The 18047-nt window shown below is 39.5% G+C and overlaps 1 protein-coding gene across 2 annotated transcripts in view; it reads right to left on the bottom strand.

Moving 5' to 3' along the window:
- Positions 1-7820, bottom strand: part of fryl (furry homolog, like) — a 72352-nt gene extending 64532 nt beyond the window's left edge. For both annotated transcript variants that reach the window (XM_008407494.3, XM_008407498.3), the window contains exon 1: positions 7328-7820. In XM_008407494.3, coding sequence (XP_008405716.1) covers positions 7328-7556 — 229 coding nt within the window. In that variant the 5' untranslated portion in view covers positions 7557-7820. The remainder of the gene's footprint in view (positions 1-7327) is intronic.
- Positions 7821-18047: the final 10227 nt, after the last annotated feature.

Genomic DNA, 18047 nt, shown 5'->3' with positions numbered 1-18047 from the left:
CATCACCATATTTAGACACCAATGCCCAAGTGATAAATCCTAAGCAGGAAAGGAAACAGCCTACAGTTGTTTAACACTTTTCATTTAATATGATAATAAAAGTACCATAAAAAAGCACATTGGTCATGTTGGAGCTGTGGTCTCTGGGTTAGCTAGGATTGAATAAATCCTAGGAGAATCACTGGCTTCTGTAATCGTTCCCTCATGTGAATCTTAAACCTTTGCCTTTTCTGCGTTATGATTTTACATTGCTGAGTAGACGCAAAGAAAGAGGAAGATGGTTTTAGATTGGAAAACTTTGAAGCTCAAGGTTTGTAACCTTTATTCATATTTTTATTTACATACTTGTTTGGTATGAGACAGAATCTGTGAAAATAAAAATATATATAAAACAATTGAGCTCTGCTGCCTTCTCCTAGTCCTAAATAGAAACAACCAATCAGAGTCAGGAGGCGGGTCCTAACGTTGTCAGTCACTCTGTGTGGTGAAGCTCATCTCCCACTGTAGCTAACAGAGCCTGTTGTGAATGCTAAGGCTAGTTAGCATGGTTATCGATGACTGCAGTTGAACTGTTTTTTCTGTAACGATAAGTTGTTTCTCCTACTTGAAGTAGTTTCTATGATGAAACCTCACTACAATACTAATTTCTATTTTTTTTAAAGATGATTCCAATCAGCTATTATGTGAGAATTTTAAAGGGAAAACTCTTTCCTGTTCCATGAGGAATCAACATGTGCAACCGATCAAAAGCCATATTTAAGCTACTTTTCTAAAACGTTTGTCAGAAGAACTTTCCGCACCGCTTCACACCTACATGCCCACTTGGCTCTTTGACAAACATCTAACAGTTAATATTGTACATTTATGTCATTACATAAACAACAAGTTCATGACTGCATGAACAAGTAAACAAAATAATTTGCTGAGATAGCCAAATCAATAGGTTCTTGAATTGTGAAAATCTGAAAATGATGTGCACTGGCAAGATGTACTGGGGTTTCAAATTAAAAAGAAAACAAGCAAAAACATAGTCAAACAGGTACAAAAAGTTCAACGCTTTAGAGGTTCCTCATCTTGTCTATTTAAGGGAAAAGAATTCCCCAAACAATTTCAATTCATAATTGGACATTGGCTCAACCTGACCTTATCTGCTGCTGGGTAAAACTAACATCGTCTGATTTGGAAACCCACATGCTCAAATGCAACTCCTTCAAACATTATTTCAAAACCTCCAGAGATGGATTATATGTATTAAAACGGATCAAGTCCTTCTGTTGTGAATTAAAATGTACACAACCAAAAGATGGCAGCATACCTAAAACAATGTATTTCACACAGACAGTTTAGAAGGAGGAACACAGATTTAGAGGATGCCAAGACAAATACTGTTTAACAATAAAACCTGGACTCTTGTTATGATTATCAGCAAGCCAGCCGACATACAACAGACAGGTATTGTTTTCTGTAAACCAGCTTTGTTTAAGGAATGCAGAGCTTACATCATTTCCCCAGGAACATTAAAGCTGAGAACCAGAACCTTACAGCCAGGACCGCTGACGCGAGTCGAGGATTTCAAACAAACATTAGAACCGACTTCCTGGAAAGACGAGCTCACTGATCAAATAATCTCAACCAACTGCACGGCCGAGGCTGATTGCAGCATCTCTAATCGCAAAGTGGGAGAAGTGACTGGCAGTCGAGTTATCCTGCCTGCAGTGAGCAGAGAGGAGCTTCTCCTCCCAGGAGTCCGCAGGGTGGAGGATGCATTTCCTGTCCCGGTCTTTTCTGAAGGGCAGCGGTGGGAGCAATAATCGATAAAAGCTGTAATTCAATCCCTGACCTCCTCAGTGATGCCTGGGCCACAGAGGACACAACATTAACATCCATAACAGCCGTCTGAGTATGCAGCACAACTCCACAACACACAGGGCTCCTCGCTGCCACATGCTGCTCACGCCAAAAACAAACATTTCTAACCTTCATGACACTTTTTTTGTCAGCGCTTGCAGAGAAATGTTCGATGAGGACATAAAACAGGACAAAAGTCAAAAACAGAACTAGATTCAATTACTTATCGTCTAAGAGGGAGAGAGACACTTTCAGCAGATAGCAGGAAGGACAAACATACAAAAGTAAATTTTTTCATTTCAGCCTGTCTGTCATGAAACAGTATGGAAATGTGGGCAGTCTTTTAGAAATCCCATGGTTAAGATAAAGAGCTGCAAATGCTAATGCTAAGTACAAACAGTTTCTGCAGGTTTCACCAACTCAAATTTAAGACGTTTAAGAATGCAAGACCTAAATCTCCAAATTCATCCTAAAAGTACAAAAACAAAGCTTTGTTATTTCTAGTTGTTAAAGAGAAATTGAAATTGGCTAATTTTTTTTATCTGCACATCAGTTCGGTGAAAGTGGCCTCAAATTAGCTGGTTAAAGAACCACATAAAACACCTTCCAGCAATTATCTTCCTCTGATACAAAGTGGGAAATCTGCCTAGAACTACATCATAAACAGTTTTTTTTTTCCATATAACTGACTAATAACTACTTAAGAAACTTGATGAATAAGTTTGTCCAGTCTGTCTGGATACACGCCCTGTTGACATTTCACAGAGAACTCGCATTACAGAAGCGCGACCTAACAGAAGCGCTTTCATGTTCAGTCATATGCTCAAAACACTCCCTAAACTCCAGCGGGTAAATCTGCTACACCCATCAAAACACCTTGATCGGATTTTTTTTGGGGCCCGCATAAAGCATCATTGAAAAGGCGCTGCCATGACAGTGCTGTGTTTATGTCAACACTGGGTAGGTTGTCATCCCTGAATCTAATAAGTAAACAGGTTTCTGGCATTCTCATTAGTTTCTCAATTATGGGTCCTTTTAACAAACATTTCAGTCCTCCAGCAGGAGCCCACTCCTGAGTTTATAAAGAGGATGAGAGGTAGCATTTCATACTGGGGTGGAGAAACTTTACTGCAAAGAAAATATTGCTGTGAGTTCTGTGTTCCAGCATCTAAAAGCTTCTTTATTGACCAAACCGCTAAACCCTTATGAGATTAAATGAAGGTGAGGAGTCACTGATCGACTGCTTAAAGGTAGAAACCAGCAGATGATTCAGCAGAAGAGACTGAAAGGACCACGTATCAGTCTCTCAAGGTCTTTTAATAAAACAATGGATCAAAATACATTTTTAGAAAAAAAGACATATACACACCAACATGAACAGGCTAATTACACTTCTAGAATCACCAAAGTTCATAATTTATACGAAGATGCATGATTTATATTAAATTAAACAAAGAACTAAATCAATCTGTTTTTTTGTTTGTTTGTTTTTTTTTTTGCCTTTACAATTTGAATTGTGATGGAAAAAGAGGAATTTCTTTACATTTTCTGAAGGTGCTGCAGCTGAAAAGAATAAAATCTTTTTAACGTTTCATTTTAATGCCAGTGGGTTCAGACTATTTTTTTTTTTTTTGGTGAAGGTAAAGAACTTATCTATTTCTAAGCTCCCTGCCTAAAAAACATTACATAATAATAATTTTTAACAAATGCAGACATAACTCTGCATCCTTTACTGCCCAACTGACCATGCATGATTAAAGGGAATCCATTTTTGTTTTCATGTTTTAATATAAGCAAATATAACTAAAGTCCAGCAGTTAGAGTAAAGCACACGCTCGTCATGGTTATATATTATTCAGGCCAACTGCACTGGACTTTTTAAATAAGCCCAGTTAAGCCTGTTTCTGTGGGTTACTTTGGTTACCTGACTAGACTGATTGTTTCTAAGCCAACAGGTAAAGTAAGTTTAACCGAGGATGGACTGAGTCATACTTCAGCCATGAGCAAACAGGCTAAAGCACGACAGGTAGCATGCTCCGACAGGTCGCACGGCAACACAAAAAGTTATAGTAAAACAAGCAGATGCATCGGCCCGCTGCTCACCCACACTCACTGTCCTTCACACAAGACGCGCACACATCTCAAACCTTTAGCCACTGTATCCTCTTACACAGCATAGACCGTCTGCGGAGGTTTAGCGCCGTCAGCACAACTCGCTTGTTGCCATGCCAATTCTGAAGTATTGGCATTTTCAGAGTTGGCAAATTGTTTCAAAAGAATGAATGTGGAAATCTGCTAATGTATTTCTATCTTACGATTTATGTAATTAAAAACTTCTAACAGCTAAATAATGTAGCAGCGTATCAGTGGCATCCATCAGAGGAGCTGGTCAGCAAGGAAATGCGCTTCAACACTTTCAATATCTAAATTTAGCAAATAAAAAAAACTAAATCTGTCAGATAGCTTCTTGTATAATATAAAAAGCCACCCATCACTGTTTTAAAATCAAAAAGAATATTTCATATTATAGTCAATAAATTTAAGGTAAATATAAGCGATGCACCGATATGAACACTTGGATCGATACTGATAGATATTAAAGTTACTGTTACGGTCGGTAACTGATATTTACTGATTTTATATGCGATTCTCCAACCTCTAGACCAGTGGTTCTTAACCTGGGTTCGAGTCGGTGAGTCGGTCTCAAGGGTTCGGCGGAGCCTCTGCAGCGGAGGTAAAGACACACTTGCGTACAGTTGTGATGACGCCCCGCTTTGCCATCACTTGCTGCAGAGGATCACGTTACATTGCTTAGCCAATCAGTGCTGCTGCAGCAAGGACGACTCCACTGATTGAAGGAGTTCCACTCTCAGCATGGATTTGAACTTGTGTCTTATGTCTATGTATTTAATTACTTCAGCAAAAGCTCACTGTTTTTACCAAATTCTGTAGCTTTCTGTGTACTTCTAAATTTGCTCGTTAGTCGCATCTTTTCAGGGTTGCTACTGCCTCTAGTGCCGTGGGGGTGGTAATACAACTAATATAATTGCATTACTAAATCAGAATACCGCAAAGTCTTTATTATTTATTATTAATATTTTACTCTCTTAAGAATGGAAAGCTAATTAAATGATCTAAACAAGACCTTAAAGTGGTTCCAGTTTCTCTCGATGGCCAACCTGTTGAAACTGTGGCAAATTTTAAATACCTTGGGTCGTTCCTGGACAGTCAGTTCAACTTTGCTGAAAACACTGACTGTATTTTGAAGAACTACCTTTTAAGAAGACTTGGTGATCTTAGGGTGACCCAACTACACTCTAGTTGTGTAATAACTAATAATTTTAGTTTAGGGGGGGAATCATATTTTATTTATCACTACAGAAGGGTTCAGTGAATGCGCATATGAAACTGGTGGGTTCGGTACCTCAAAAAAGGTTAAGAACCACTGGTCTAGACGTTATAAGACAACACCACTGACATCACCACTGACATCGTTTCTCTGCTTCAGTTAAACTACCCACAGTCCATTGCTGCATCATAATCACATGACCAAACAAACACCACATGACCAACCTCCTTCCCTCTCACTCCTGAAACCCAAACAGCAACAAGATTGAAATCAATGTCAGTTGTTTATATGTGCCCAGTTTTATAGATATGTTAAAACATGTGACGTCGGTCGATGTTGATGTTAATGTCGATTATATCGTGCATCTCTAATAAATGTTCCAACATTCAGTTCTTCTGGTCTTTATCAGACTCCAAAATTATTCAAATCTATTGAAATTTCACAAAAAACACAGATCATAGATGCTATTTGTTGAACAAATGGAAAAGTTTGTGGAGAAAAAAAATCTGATTTAGATGCAAAATACAAATTCTACCGTTTAAATTGGTTGTATTTTCTACTACAGCGCCTCAAAGGTTTGAAAATAACCTTTTCACATTTTGTCACGTTACAACTTTACTTAATCAGAGGACTTCTGAAGGTATTTTGTTAAACTTGATTTTTTTTAAAGGTATCAGTTTAAAATGATGCTGAATCCAAATGAAAACAGCGCTCCTCAGAAACGCCTTGCTCCTGCATTATGTTCGCACACAACAGTAGGAAGAAAAATGTGCACAATGCTGGACAAATGAGAAAAGGGGAAATTGAGCTGTCTCTTTCGGCTCTCACAGGTCTAAATTTAGCAGAGACCTTGCAATGACTTAACTGTTATTTTGAAACATCGTTGCATGTTTTTTTTTTTTTTTTTTTTTAGTTTATGAGGATGTTTGATCAGAAGATACCCTCACCAAAGCAGGTAAAGTTCATTGGGGGGAGGGGTTAAAAAAGGTAATGTTTTAGTACCGCAGTTATTCTGTGGTCTCCTTCACTGCAGCTTTGTAAACTCCCCTGCAGAACAACTGAGAAGGGTTACTTTAATCAGGAGATGCACCAAGACATCGGCTGTTGACTGTGACTGGCTGAGATTCTGCTTGACCCACCCTGAATTTGAAAACTAAAAATTTGATTTTCCTTCTAATCAGAGAATGAACCCTACCAACAGGCTTCTTGGTAGCACCAAAGGAATAAAAGTCCTTCCATTGCACCATGATGTTATCCTTGTTGTTACAAGATACCTGCAAGTTTTGACGAGTCAGATTTAAGACCTTTTTCATGCCACCTTGAATTAAATTTAAGACTGAACAAAAACAAGAAAATTACAGCCAACTGGCCGATAAATTTGTACTTGAATAGATGCAAAAAATTAGCTAGGTAATGAACTAACTAGCTAGAAAGGGTCTGTTAGCAGCTAGTTACCGGTAGCCTCAGTCACCTTGAGTCACAGAACGCAGTGAAGACGTCTGCGTGAAATGTTTACCTGACAGAAAATTCATATAAAAGGATGAAAAATTAAATAGTCCTGCCACGACAAAATGCAAGACTTGTGCATAACCTATTTGAGGCCAACTTCAAGACACTTTAGATACATGAATTTAATACTTCTTCAGGATGTGCGAACCCCCTATATTAATATAAATAAACAATTACTGGCAACAGCAGAATGGTTAGAACAAACAATTTGTACTAAATTCTGCTCTTGGATTTTTTTAAAATAGAGTAGTTGTTGAAGCAAAAACGGTATTGACGTGTCAAAGGTTTGGAAAAAACAGAGACTGGAACTCGGCTACAGAATGAACATCAGTGCATCTCAAACTTAATCCACATTGCAAAACCCATGATTCTGTGTTTACATGATTAAACACAGTACAGGACACTGTAAACAGTCTTCAAACAGTGACTTCTTAAAGTCTGTTTATGACAACAGGCATAAAGGGGTTAGGACTGGAACAACAAAGCCAAACTCTGATTACCGATAAATAAAGATTAAGAGTTATAAAGATCACACAAAGCAACCCAGACCACTCTAGCAGAGGTTATTAATGTATCGTTATTGTTACAGATAACTGCTGCGTCAGTGTTTCTTTAAAGTACCTTTGAGCCGAGACTGATTACTGTTGGCATGTCTGGAGGAGCTGGGTCTTGCGTGTTCTCTTATGTCTGGGTCAACCGGATCCTCTTCGATGGTCTGTCCCATGGCGAGCAGACCCAGTCTCTTCATGCGGAGGAGCCGTGGACCCGGCTCCCTGGGAGAGCTTCCCCCGTGATCAACAGGTGACTCTCCCGAGATGACGGCCGGAACCAGGCTCTTTAGAAACTCCATTTGTCAACAAGCCTCTTTTTTTTTCCCTGCTGTTTTACTCTAGAGAGAAGTCCGGGAGCCTGTGCCGTGCCATGCGGCAACGCAGACAAGTCACCTGGCGTTTCTGCCCCATTTTAGAGAAGCAGGTGAAACGGCAGAATGTGTGTCAAGCTGTTACCTGCACGCTGTGGAGTTAGAGTGTGAGGGCATGTACCTGTGGCGGTAAATGGGAGCCTCCCCCCACACTGCAACATTACCTGTCTTGTTCAGACCGTGAAGAGAAAGTAAAGCTACACGGCTGTTTCCACAGGTGGTGATGTAACTGTGGGTAGGCTGGGCTATGTCTCAGTGCCAGGCCCTATCTGAGGTGGGGCTATAACATGTTTTACAGCAGATAACACAACTTGGGCTACCGGCCAATCGTAACAGAGACGACATCAGCCCCACCCTGCCGTCTCATGTTGCCAACAAGTGAAAGAGCACAAGATTGGAAGTGGGAGATTGACAGACGGCGTAAGAAGCAGGAAACCTTCACGCAGTTGGCTTTCCTCGCCCGCCTGCATTCGCTGATAGCTCTTATCAAAGTCAAAATACTGTCATGTGTTACCAATTGTACATAAACAAAAAAAAAACTTATTTGTTTTCTTCCGACATCACAGAAGTATCGCCTCCACCATCACCTCTTGCCTTGCTTTCACTTCTGCTCGACAGTGCTGAGCTTTTATGAAAAGAAACAGAACGGCAAAGTGATGGTGTCTGTGAAACGACCCGATGACAGACTGCTGCGCTCTGCTTGGCTAAACAGCTTGTGGCTGCAGCAAATTCAAACCCTTGCAAGTATGCAAGTATCCCTTCCTGCAGACTAAGAAGGGAGAGACGGGATACACTGTGCTGACTCTCATAAAAATAAAAAAAATAAAAAAACCACCTCACTTGCCTAAAGAAATAATCAATTCGCCGTTCGCTGGTACTGAGTCCAGAAATGAATAAGTCATCCGAGCGCAAGCGGCGAGTCGTCAACAGCCACAGAAAACTGCGACGATCCATAAAAGTGAGATGAGGTGATTTTGGCACGTGCCTGTGTGAAACCGCTAAACCATTTTAGAGGCATTCACTGCTGTGATGCTGTTAACCATTTATTTTACAGCGCAAAATCACCAACAAACTAAAATAATCTACAGTCTTTTTTTTTTTTTTTTGGGCTCAATTTTCTATTGCCGAGACACAGACGCACTCTCAAAGCAGATATACTGTACGCACTAGAAGCCATTAGGTTGGAAAGGCCATGTAAGATAACAACGGGACATCAAAGGGTGTAAATAATAAATGAAAGTGCTCGGTGGCGAGACGGCGTGCGACTCAGTGATTCTTCTACTGCGTTTCAAATGTGTGCGATAGAAAGCGGTTTTCAATCAGCACACGGCAGGAGATGTCATGCTTTCGTTTCCTTATTTGAACAGACTACGATTTCATCTTGTTTGAAAAGTGAGTTTTACAGCTTCAGTTTATTTGGACTTTGAATTCAGGTAAACTCTACGACAGAATACCAGGGCTGGGTTAAGATTTGTTTTTTTTTTCTTAATTATGAGAACAAAGTTGTAATGCGAGGAGAACAAAGTAGCAATTCCATGAAAACTCCAACACGAAAAATAACAAAAAAAATTTAAACAATGAAAGTTGAAGGTTATACTTTGGTGTAAGTTTTACACATAATACTAGTAGAAATACTTCATCTTTTAACAAATCAGTAACAATTGTACAAACAACTGAAAGAACCACGCAGGCTGTGCTGGTCAGCTCTTGTCTATTGAAGCTTTTTTCCCCCTCATAATTTGAACAAGTTGTTCCTGGTAAAATTGCATCTTTATTCAACTAATAATATGACTACATTCTGATAATTAAAACATTATACAATTAATAGAACGGATGATTGAAATAAAAGCCACTTTTTGAAAAGTTTTAAATGTAATATTTAGAAAAGAAAGCAAGAAAAAAAATTAAAAGCGATAGTCGGATCTGGTATAGGGAATATATATATATATATATATATATATATATATATATATATATACTGCTCAAAAAAATAAAGGGAACACTTAAGCAACACAATATAACTCCAAGTAAATCAAACTTCTGTGAAATCAAACTGTCCACTTAGGAAGCAACACTGATTGACGATCAATTTCCCCTGCTGTTGTGCAAATGGAATAGACAACAGATGGAAATTATTGGCAATTAGCAAGACACACTCAATAAAGGAGTGGTTCTGCAGGTGGGGACCACAGACCACCTCTCAGTACCTATGCTGTCTGGCTGATGTTTTGGTCAGTTTTGAATGTTGGTGGTGCTTTCACACTCGTGGTAGCATGAGACGGACTCTACAACCCACACAAGTGGCTCAGGTAGTGCAGCTCATCCAGGATGGCACATCAACGCGAGCTGTGGCAAGAAGGTTTGCTGTGTCTGTCAGCGTAGTGTCCAGAGGCTGGAGGCGCTACCAGGAGACAGGCCAGTACACCAGGAGACGTGGAGGAGGCCGTAGGAGGGCAACAACCCAGCAGCAGGATCGCTACCTCTGCCTTTGTGCAAGAAGGAACAGGAGGAGCACTGCCAGAGCCCTGCAAAATGACCTCCAGCAGGCCACAAATGTGCATGTGTCTGCACAAACGGTTAGAAACCGACTCCATGAGGATGGTATGAGGGCCCGACGTCCACAGATGGGGGTTGTGCTCACAGCCAAACACCGTGCAGGACGCTTGGCATTTGCCAGAGAACACCAGGATTGGCAAATTCGCCACTGGCGCCTTGTGCTCTTCACAGATGAAAGCAGGTTCACACTGAGCACATGTGACAGTCTGGAAACGCCCAGGCGTTGTAGGGAGGTCATACAGGCACTTGGAGGCCATACACAATACTGAGCCTCATTTTGACTTGTTTTAAGGACATTACATTAAAGTTGGATCAACCTGTAGTGTGTTTTTTCACTTTAATTTTGTGTGTGGCTCCAAATCCAGGCCTCCATTGGTTAATAAATTTGATTTCCATTGATGATTTTGTGTGATTTTGTTGTCAGCACATTCAACTTTGTACAGAACAAAGTATTCAATGAGAATATTTCATTCAGATCTAGGATGTGTTATTTGAGTGTTCCCTTTATTTTGTTGAGCAGTATATATATATATATATATATATATACACACACACGACATAAATATATTAAAGAAACTATGTATAGAAAGAAAAGCATTGAAAAACAACCCATTTCCAAAAGATTTCAACATAAATTTATTCCAGAACAACATCCAACTTCTTCTCTGCTCCACCAGGCTTCAGGCTCCTGCTGCTGATACAGAATCTCATGGTGACATACAGAAAAATGCTGCATTAAATATGAGTGTAAAGGTAAAATAAGGTCTGCAGAACAGCACCATATACATTCTACTGCTGACACAACAGCACCATATACATCCTACTGCTGATACATGCTTGCTTTGAGGACTGTGAGCAGGTGCAAAAAGTACAAATATATGATCACAATAAGTGCAAATAGTTGTGTTTTATAGTGGATGTTTAAAATATTTTCCAAATCCAGTGTGGAGGATTTGGTGCAAAATTTAATTTTATTGATCTTTAAGAGGCCAAACTTGAATTGTTACGTTATTATCAATGCATTACTTGAAAAGCAATGGTATTTATCTTTTATCGGGACAATTTAACATCCAGCTAAATTTGTTATTGTTATTTGTTACAGCCTTAAACACACTGTTGATGAGTTGCAAAGAGACGTCGAGTGTTAATAACAGAGATATTTGTTCAAATCTGCCAAAACTAAGGAGTGAGAACAGGTCGACAGATGATGAGACAGCACATCTGAGTAAGAATCGCCAAATAAATCAAAGAGAGAATAAAGCTCCAGAGGCAAAGATAGTCATCACTTAGTCTGCACACCACAATGGTCAGTGGAGGCAGCCACAATGGGCTGAGGCCAGGTCTGTGCAGTGCTGTTGAGTTAGAACAATAACCCTGTGCAGGAGGCCCACAACGCAATCAGCCCAGGAATGTGGAAGAGGAAGCCCTGGGAACAATACTCAGCGTTCCTAAGCCGCGCTGCGTCCCCACCCGTTTCAGCCTTGTTCTGCTTTCAAACTGGAAGAAAACAGGAAAGCTTGTGGGCTAAGAGCCCAGGAGAAAAAGGGGTCTGCTCTGCAGTCAGCTGAAGGGGCCCGTGGCGCACACAGTCAGCATTTAAATCCACTACGGTCACTCTGATCGGATCGGTCTGGGCAGGCATTAATCTGAACTGTAACTCCGCCTCCGGCTGCGAGTAAACACTCTCTGGTTCATGTGAGGGGAGCAGGACATGCAAACAATATTGTACTGCCCTCTATTGGCGCAACCAGACACCACAGGATGAAGCCGTACCAGCAACAACATGGGCATGCCATCTAAATTTTAACCACTAAATGCATGTTTTTATGCAAGTAAAAATGAAAGATTTCCCTATTTTTACAATGTTTTTTTACAGACAAACTTTGATGTCATGTTTTTTTTAATCCAAAAAAAATTATGCAACTTAATTAAAAATAATGTCAATTTTTTTTTAAACTTCCTAAAGGCAAAATAAAATAATGATTTTTAACAAATTTTAAATCAATAAACAGCACCAAACTACTGCAAACTACTAAGACCTTATCAACATGCATTCCCTGTTTTCTACTATTTTTGGATCAGTTGAACCGCCATCTTTCCACCCAAAGAGATGGACTTGTTCAAAAAGTCTCACAGATGACAATAACATCCTGGTTTGTGCACAGTTTGTGTTGAGAAATAATCATCCAAATGAGGAACATGTCAAATCAACCAAACTCTACTTCCTAAAAAACAATAAGCGTCACTGTTGTTTTGTTGACTGTGACTTGCATTTGACGTCGGTGCCGCCTGTTGAACGTGAAGCTCACAGCCAGAGCGGTCGCAACAAGTTTGGGCTAGGAGACGGTACACATGGCGAAATTTGCCTCCCCTGAACTCTACGATCGTTGAATAAAGTTGCTTTTTTTATGCATTAAAGCTTTGTCTACCTTTTTTTTTGTTTTTAGATCTTTGCACCAGCAAATTAAACTGAAGCTCCTTAATTTGGAAACAGAAACCAAAAGCGCAGAATGACAACGGGATGAGTCTGAAGCATCTGGGGTCTGCCCTGTCCTGAGTGACGCTCATGAAGGAATCTACAAAGAGCCTGGTTGGTTGTCACTGCTGAGGAATGTCAGAATGTGACCCAACCAGACCCTTAGAAATGAGTCTCGTTTTGTGCATCATGACGTGATTCCTATCTGCTCAGAAACAATGTACAGTAACTATTTACAGCAACAATATTACAGTGCTACTCAAAAGAAGAAATATCCAGACAAACTATACAAAACATAAAGTGTGAGGGCAAAAAATTACTGTCTTCAAAGTAGGCAAAAAACAAGTGAGAAGTTGGTGTTTGAGACCAGATTGAGAGAAAACAAGTGAAGGAAATGGGATTTAAGTAGAGGAAAGGCTGTCATTAACACCTAAACTGAAGAATATGAGATTAAGCTGGAATTTTATTGTGACGTTTTGTGGTACTATTGTGATAACAATAAAATGTTACGATAAAAAACTATTCATTACGTCTTTTTACGGTAATTGCCTGGCACAGCGTGCAGTAACACAGCTGTGCCAACACAAATACAATTCTTCCCATTTGAAAGGGGATTCTTCAGAACAGCACTTAATTAAAAAAGTACGATTTATATCACTAAACTTCACACAGTAACAAAATTTAATTAAATTTTTTTCTTTACTGATATTTATTGATGCTTTCTGTTGAACAAACAATGGAGAAAATAGTAAAAATAAAATTTCTGATAAGACTGTTTTTTTTTTAATCAATAATTGAAATGCGTCAAGGCAACGATAAATCTACATTTTTATAAGAAATGTTTCATAACGGTATGATAAATGCACCACCCAAACCTGCAACTGTGATTTCATCTCTGAATATTGCAACAATGACTGTGAAGTCTGACCAAAAACAGTACACTGTACGTAAATAACTGGTTTCTACTGTGTATTAAAAAAAAACAGATAAATGCATAAATGCATTTACGTGTGATGCCCTAAACTCTTTGCAGAAGCATTGAGAAAACATCGGAGCAAACAACAAGACAGTAAGACGGATATTTGAAAGAAAGCAATTGAGACACACAAAAAAAGAAATGTTTCTACTTTTTCTCTCTCCTTTCCTTTTCCACAGTACTTTGGGAACAGCTGCTTCCAAAACAACAGCCCACGGAGGACCACCCTTGTTAACCCGTGCGACATACCTTAAGGCCATAGAGCAGGGGCTCGACTGGAAAGACGCAAAGACCCCCGCCACCTCACTGCACAGGAATCTGAAACAAAAAGCAGAAGCTGCGCGTCGAGCAAAACCGAAGGCTGACATGACGACATCACAAAACACAAGCATGCCCCGTCACTCAACGTCTCTCAACACTTTAGAACGTTTAAGAAGCATTAATGTTGCCGCAATCTGAAACCACAAGGGCTCAGCCGCCGACCCGCAAAGTTTTTAGACTTGATGACGTTTTTAAATGTTGAACTTTAAAGTTTGCACTGGCTTGTTTTGGTGCAGAGCAAAGAGTTGTCAGCCCACTGTCTGCTTCAGCCTGGTTTGCTCTCTATTGCGACAGGATTAAGACCTCCTGCTGGGCAGAGTAATAATCTGAAGATTACCATTACATCCATGAGGCGGTTACGTAAGCATTCGGGGTTAAACCACGCTATTCTTCCCTTTTATCATATTAATAGCTAAAAAGACTCCTTTTATAGTCAAGTCATCTTCTATGTAGTCGAGCATTCGTCGTCACGGTCTGACTCAGAGCACCATGCTTATTGGGTTAGAAAGGGACTTTGGAAAACAATCCAATTAGACAGAAATAAACACATAAAAAAAGAGAGACAGAAAGAGAGAGAGAATGTTAACAGAACACCAGAAACTTCAAACCTATCAAACCACATGCAAAGGAAGGAAGAACAAGGCCTTAGTCAGAGCAGCCAGACAGAGAAGTTGAGTTGTGAGAACTTCCACGCTACACCAACTGTGTGAATGTGAGCGGATGGCGACGACAGGTCAGCAAAGGTGGAGAGCAAATCAACGTTCGACTTGAACCTCAAGTCAAGTCGACTTAAGCTGGCGTACAAGCTCACACAACCCACCCACCGCAAACGTAGCCTAAAACAAAGATAGTCTCTCAGCCACCCTCGCTTGCTTTTCTCACGGTGATAAAACCTGTGAATAACACAACTCACTTCCTGTTCCAACTCGGTGACTCCAAAAACCCAACAAGAAAAAAAAAAAACTAACCACCAAAAAAAAAAGGCAAGCCAACCCTGCTTACATCCTGAACCCTGTAGCACAAACTTATCTACCGCTCTATGTTGAAGCTCTTTTGTCATTCTGACGACAATGAAACTTTTCTAGAAAAACATGGCGGTAATTATAATAATAATAATAGTAATATAAGAAACAGTTTGTTGTACAAATGAAATAATGGCCTGTTTTAGGAAAAAAGCAACAGCGAAGGCAAAAGCTGAACTGATCAATGGTTAACTTCTCTGTCTATTTTATTACTACCCGTTGCTTTCTAAATGAATAGGTCACTGACTGGCCATAAAGGAAACAGGACAACCTCTAAGATGAGGTTATGTTTACTTAACTCCCTCTATTGCCTCAGTTTCATTTAGCCCCAACAACACATAGAAAAGCATCTCTGAAATGTTTAGTAAATTACACCTTTTAAATACGTTTCCTAAAACTAGCCCAGATGACTGTCAGAATTTGGGAGTGACGATATCTGGCTACCTCCAGATGCCTGGCTTGCTGCAATCACAACCTCTTAAGCGGAAACATTCCTGAATCCTTCCGATTAGAGACGTAAATGACTACGCTTTAAGGATGCTTCAGATGGTCCTCATTTCCTTCCAATTGACATATAAAAACCAGAGGGTTCGTTGTTGTTGATGCCCTTGTAAAAACGTCAGAAATCTCCAAACTCAGCTCGGGCCGTCTTGAGGACAAAAACAGGGTGTTTTCCTTGGCAGAGGCAGACCCAAACATCAATTATGCTCCAAACCCTCTTTCCAAAAAGCCGCGGATAATCTTGCTCAGCAGGGCTCAATTATAGGTTATTTCTAGCGAGACTCTGTCCTCATTGTGCGCTGCATTATCCCAAAGTCTTGCAATGCAATAAAGAACAAGAATGCCTAACCTAAACTGGCTGATGTTGAGAGCTAATTTAAGCTTCAGAAAGAAGAGATGCTTGCAAGATGCAGCCCCTTGAATTTCAAACGTCAATGTATGTTACTAGGATTTACGTGATGGACCGAGGTGATGCAGAATAATGAGAAGGAAGATGTTGTTCAGTAAGAATCTAAATAGATAATGTGCATTTCTATTAACCCCTCATTCAGGGAGGCCCATTTGGACTTTGGAAAAGCTACAAAGGCTGTTTTTTGTTTTTTTTTTCCAATGAAGACTGACTATAGTAACAGAAAGTAGCAGGTCAAAGTGTTTAGCTTGACACTGTAAATAGCATCCCAACTTCTCCAGGGCAAAACAGTCGAGTCCAACACAGGAGATGAAAATGACGTAAATGTTGAAATACGACATCAGATTGAGGTTTGAAAAAATATCAGAGCCTTATCAGATTTAGGACAACAAATAAAAGCAGACTGGGTCTGATTTTGAAAAAAATAATAAAAATAAAAAAGTATATATTTCTGGTGTGAGATTAGCAGCTTTACAAAAAAAAAAATCCTATGTGGATCACATACGGTCAAAGAATCCTTCAACGTCTAGCAACTCGATTCAGAAAACAATTTTAATTCCGAAATAAATGTTTGTCTACAGATTCTGTTTAAATTATGTGACTGACAAGAGGAAGTGACGGTAAATAAATAAAACATTTAAAACAATTCTATCAGGTTCCATCAGTTTTACATTTAAACAAAAAGGGGTTTGTGCATAAAATTCTGTAATTCAAATGACCAGTATTAGCTTATCTTAGCTGCCTGAAATAAAAAAAATCTCAAGGAATTATTCAAAATTATTCATTATTATTCATTAATCTACGGTGACGTATCACGTAATGCGATATGCAGAAAAATCTTATTTTTTTCACCTCTACAAAAGAACTGAACTTAGCTTAACGGTGCACATTACTCTGACCGTAACATTTTTATTTAGGAACAATGTTGGTGACAACATCACATACTTCTCCCTTAGCTAGTTAGAGTTGATGGGAAGATTGATGGAGATGTTTACAATGAATTCCTGGGGGGAAAACTTGCTTGAGGTACATATTCATGTGTTACAATGGTCCAAACAAAGTCCGCAGGAAAAATTAAGACTCCGCGGATAGAACTTAAAATTGACAATTATAGATGCTCTCCGTTCAATTTGTCTTCTACTCTGCAAAGAAGAATGTGCAAAAAAAAATTAATAATAAATAAAAAAAGAGTGTTTTTGGGTGTTCAAAGATGGTAGAGGCACACCCCAAAAGGCCTGAAGCTGTAACTACAGAGAAAAGGCTACGCTAATGTAACCGGCACAGCATCGTTTTCAAATTTCTATTTATACAAAAACCTGAACACCATCAGATACTTTGACGTTAGTGGTTCTAATGTAAAGTGCGAGGTATATGAATAATCAATATCGTGAAAATTTCATTTTTCACGTTAAGCTTTGCATATCAAGTCTTTGTTGATGCGAGAGCCTTTCCCACAAACAAGTGAATATTAAGTACCAGACGAAAAATGTGCTTTTACTCCAACGCTTAGTGCAGGATGCTGTAATCTCATAGTTTGGTGCTTGGATTCAGTTCTTTCTTGGGCAAACAGTGAGGTTTTTAGTCGTGTGTGTGTGTGTGTGTGTGTGTGTGTGTGTGTGTGTGTGTGTGTGTGTGTGTGTGTGTTCGTGTGCAGTTCCTCAGAATGCTATTTGTTCAGGTGTCCAATAATAGCTACATGACCAAACGCAAACACACGGATCTAAACGACTAACTGTTCTGTCCAGGTTTAGGTTGGGTCCAGCTTTGTAATAATAGCAAACAATCAAGTAGACGCATCTGGAGAGGTGACATGAGGATGTTGTGTATTAATATTGAAGTAGCTGGAGCAGAATTACCCGAACTTCCTTTTTTTTTTTTTTTTTTTTTTTTACATCAATTGATACATGAAATGTTAAAGACACTGAGTGAATTTTTTGTGGTGATTGCTGAAATGCTGAGTTAACAGTTAATCCTTGCAGGGGGTCAGCTTAGTGAGAGGCCACTGTGGGGGTGTTTTAGAGGGCTTGGTTTTTCCATCCCCATACTCTTCAATACCATTAATGCCTTACCAGATTAAAACAAACATACTAATTCACTGGAATTGTGCCCTAGATAATCACAGATAGATAGGTCGCGGCAATCTGGGGGGATTTCCCTC

This window comes from Poecilia reticulata, chromosome 4 (assembly GCF_904066995.2).
Source record: "Poecilia reticulata chromosome 4, P_reticulata-male-v2, whole genome shotgun sequence".
Lineage (NCBI taxonomy): Eukaryota > Metazoa > Chordata > Actinopteri > Cyprinodontiformes > Poeciliidae > Poecilia > Poecilia reticulata.
This window is presented reverse-complemented; position numbering and strand designations above follow the sequence as displayed.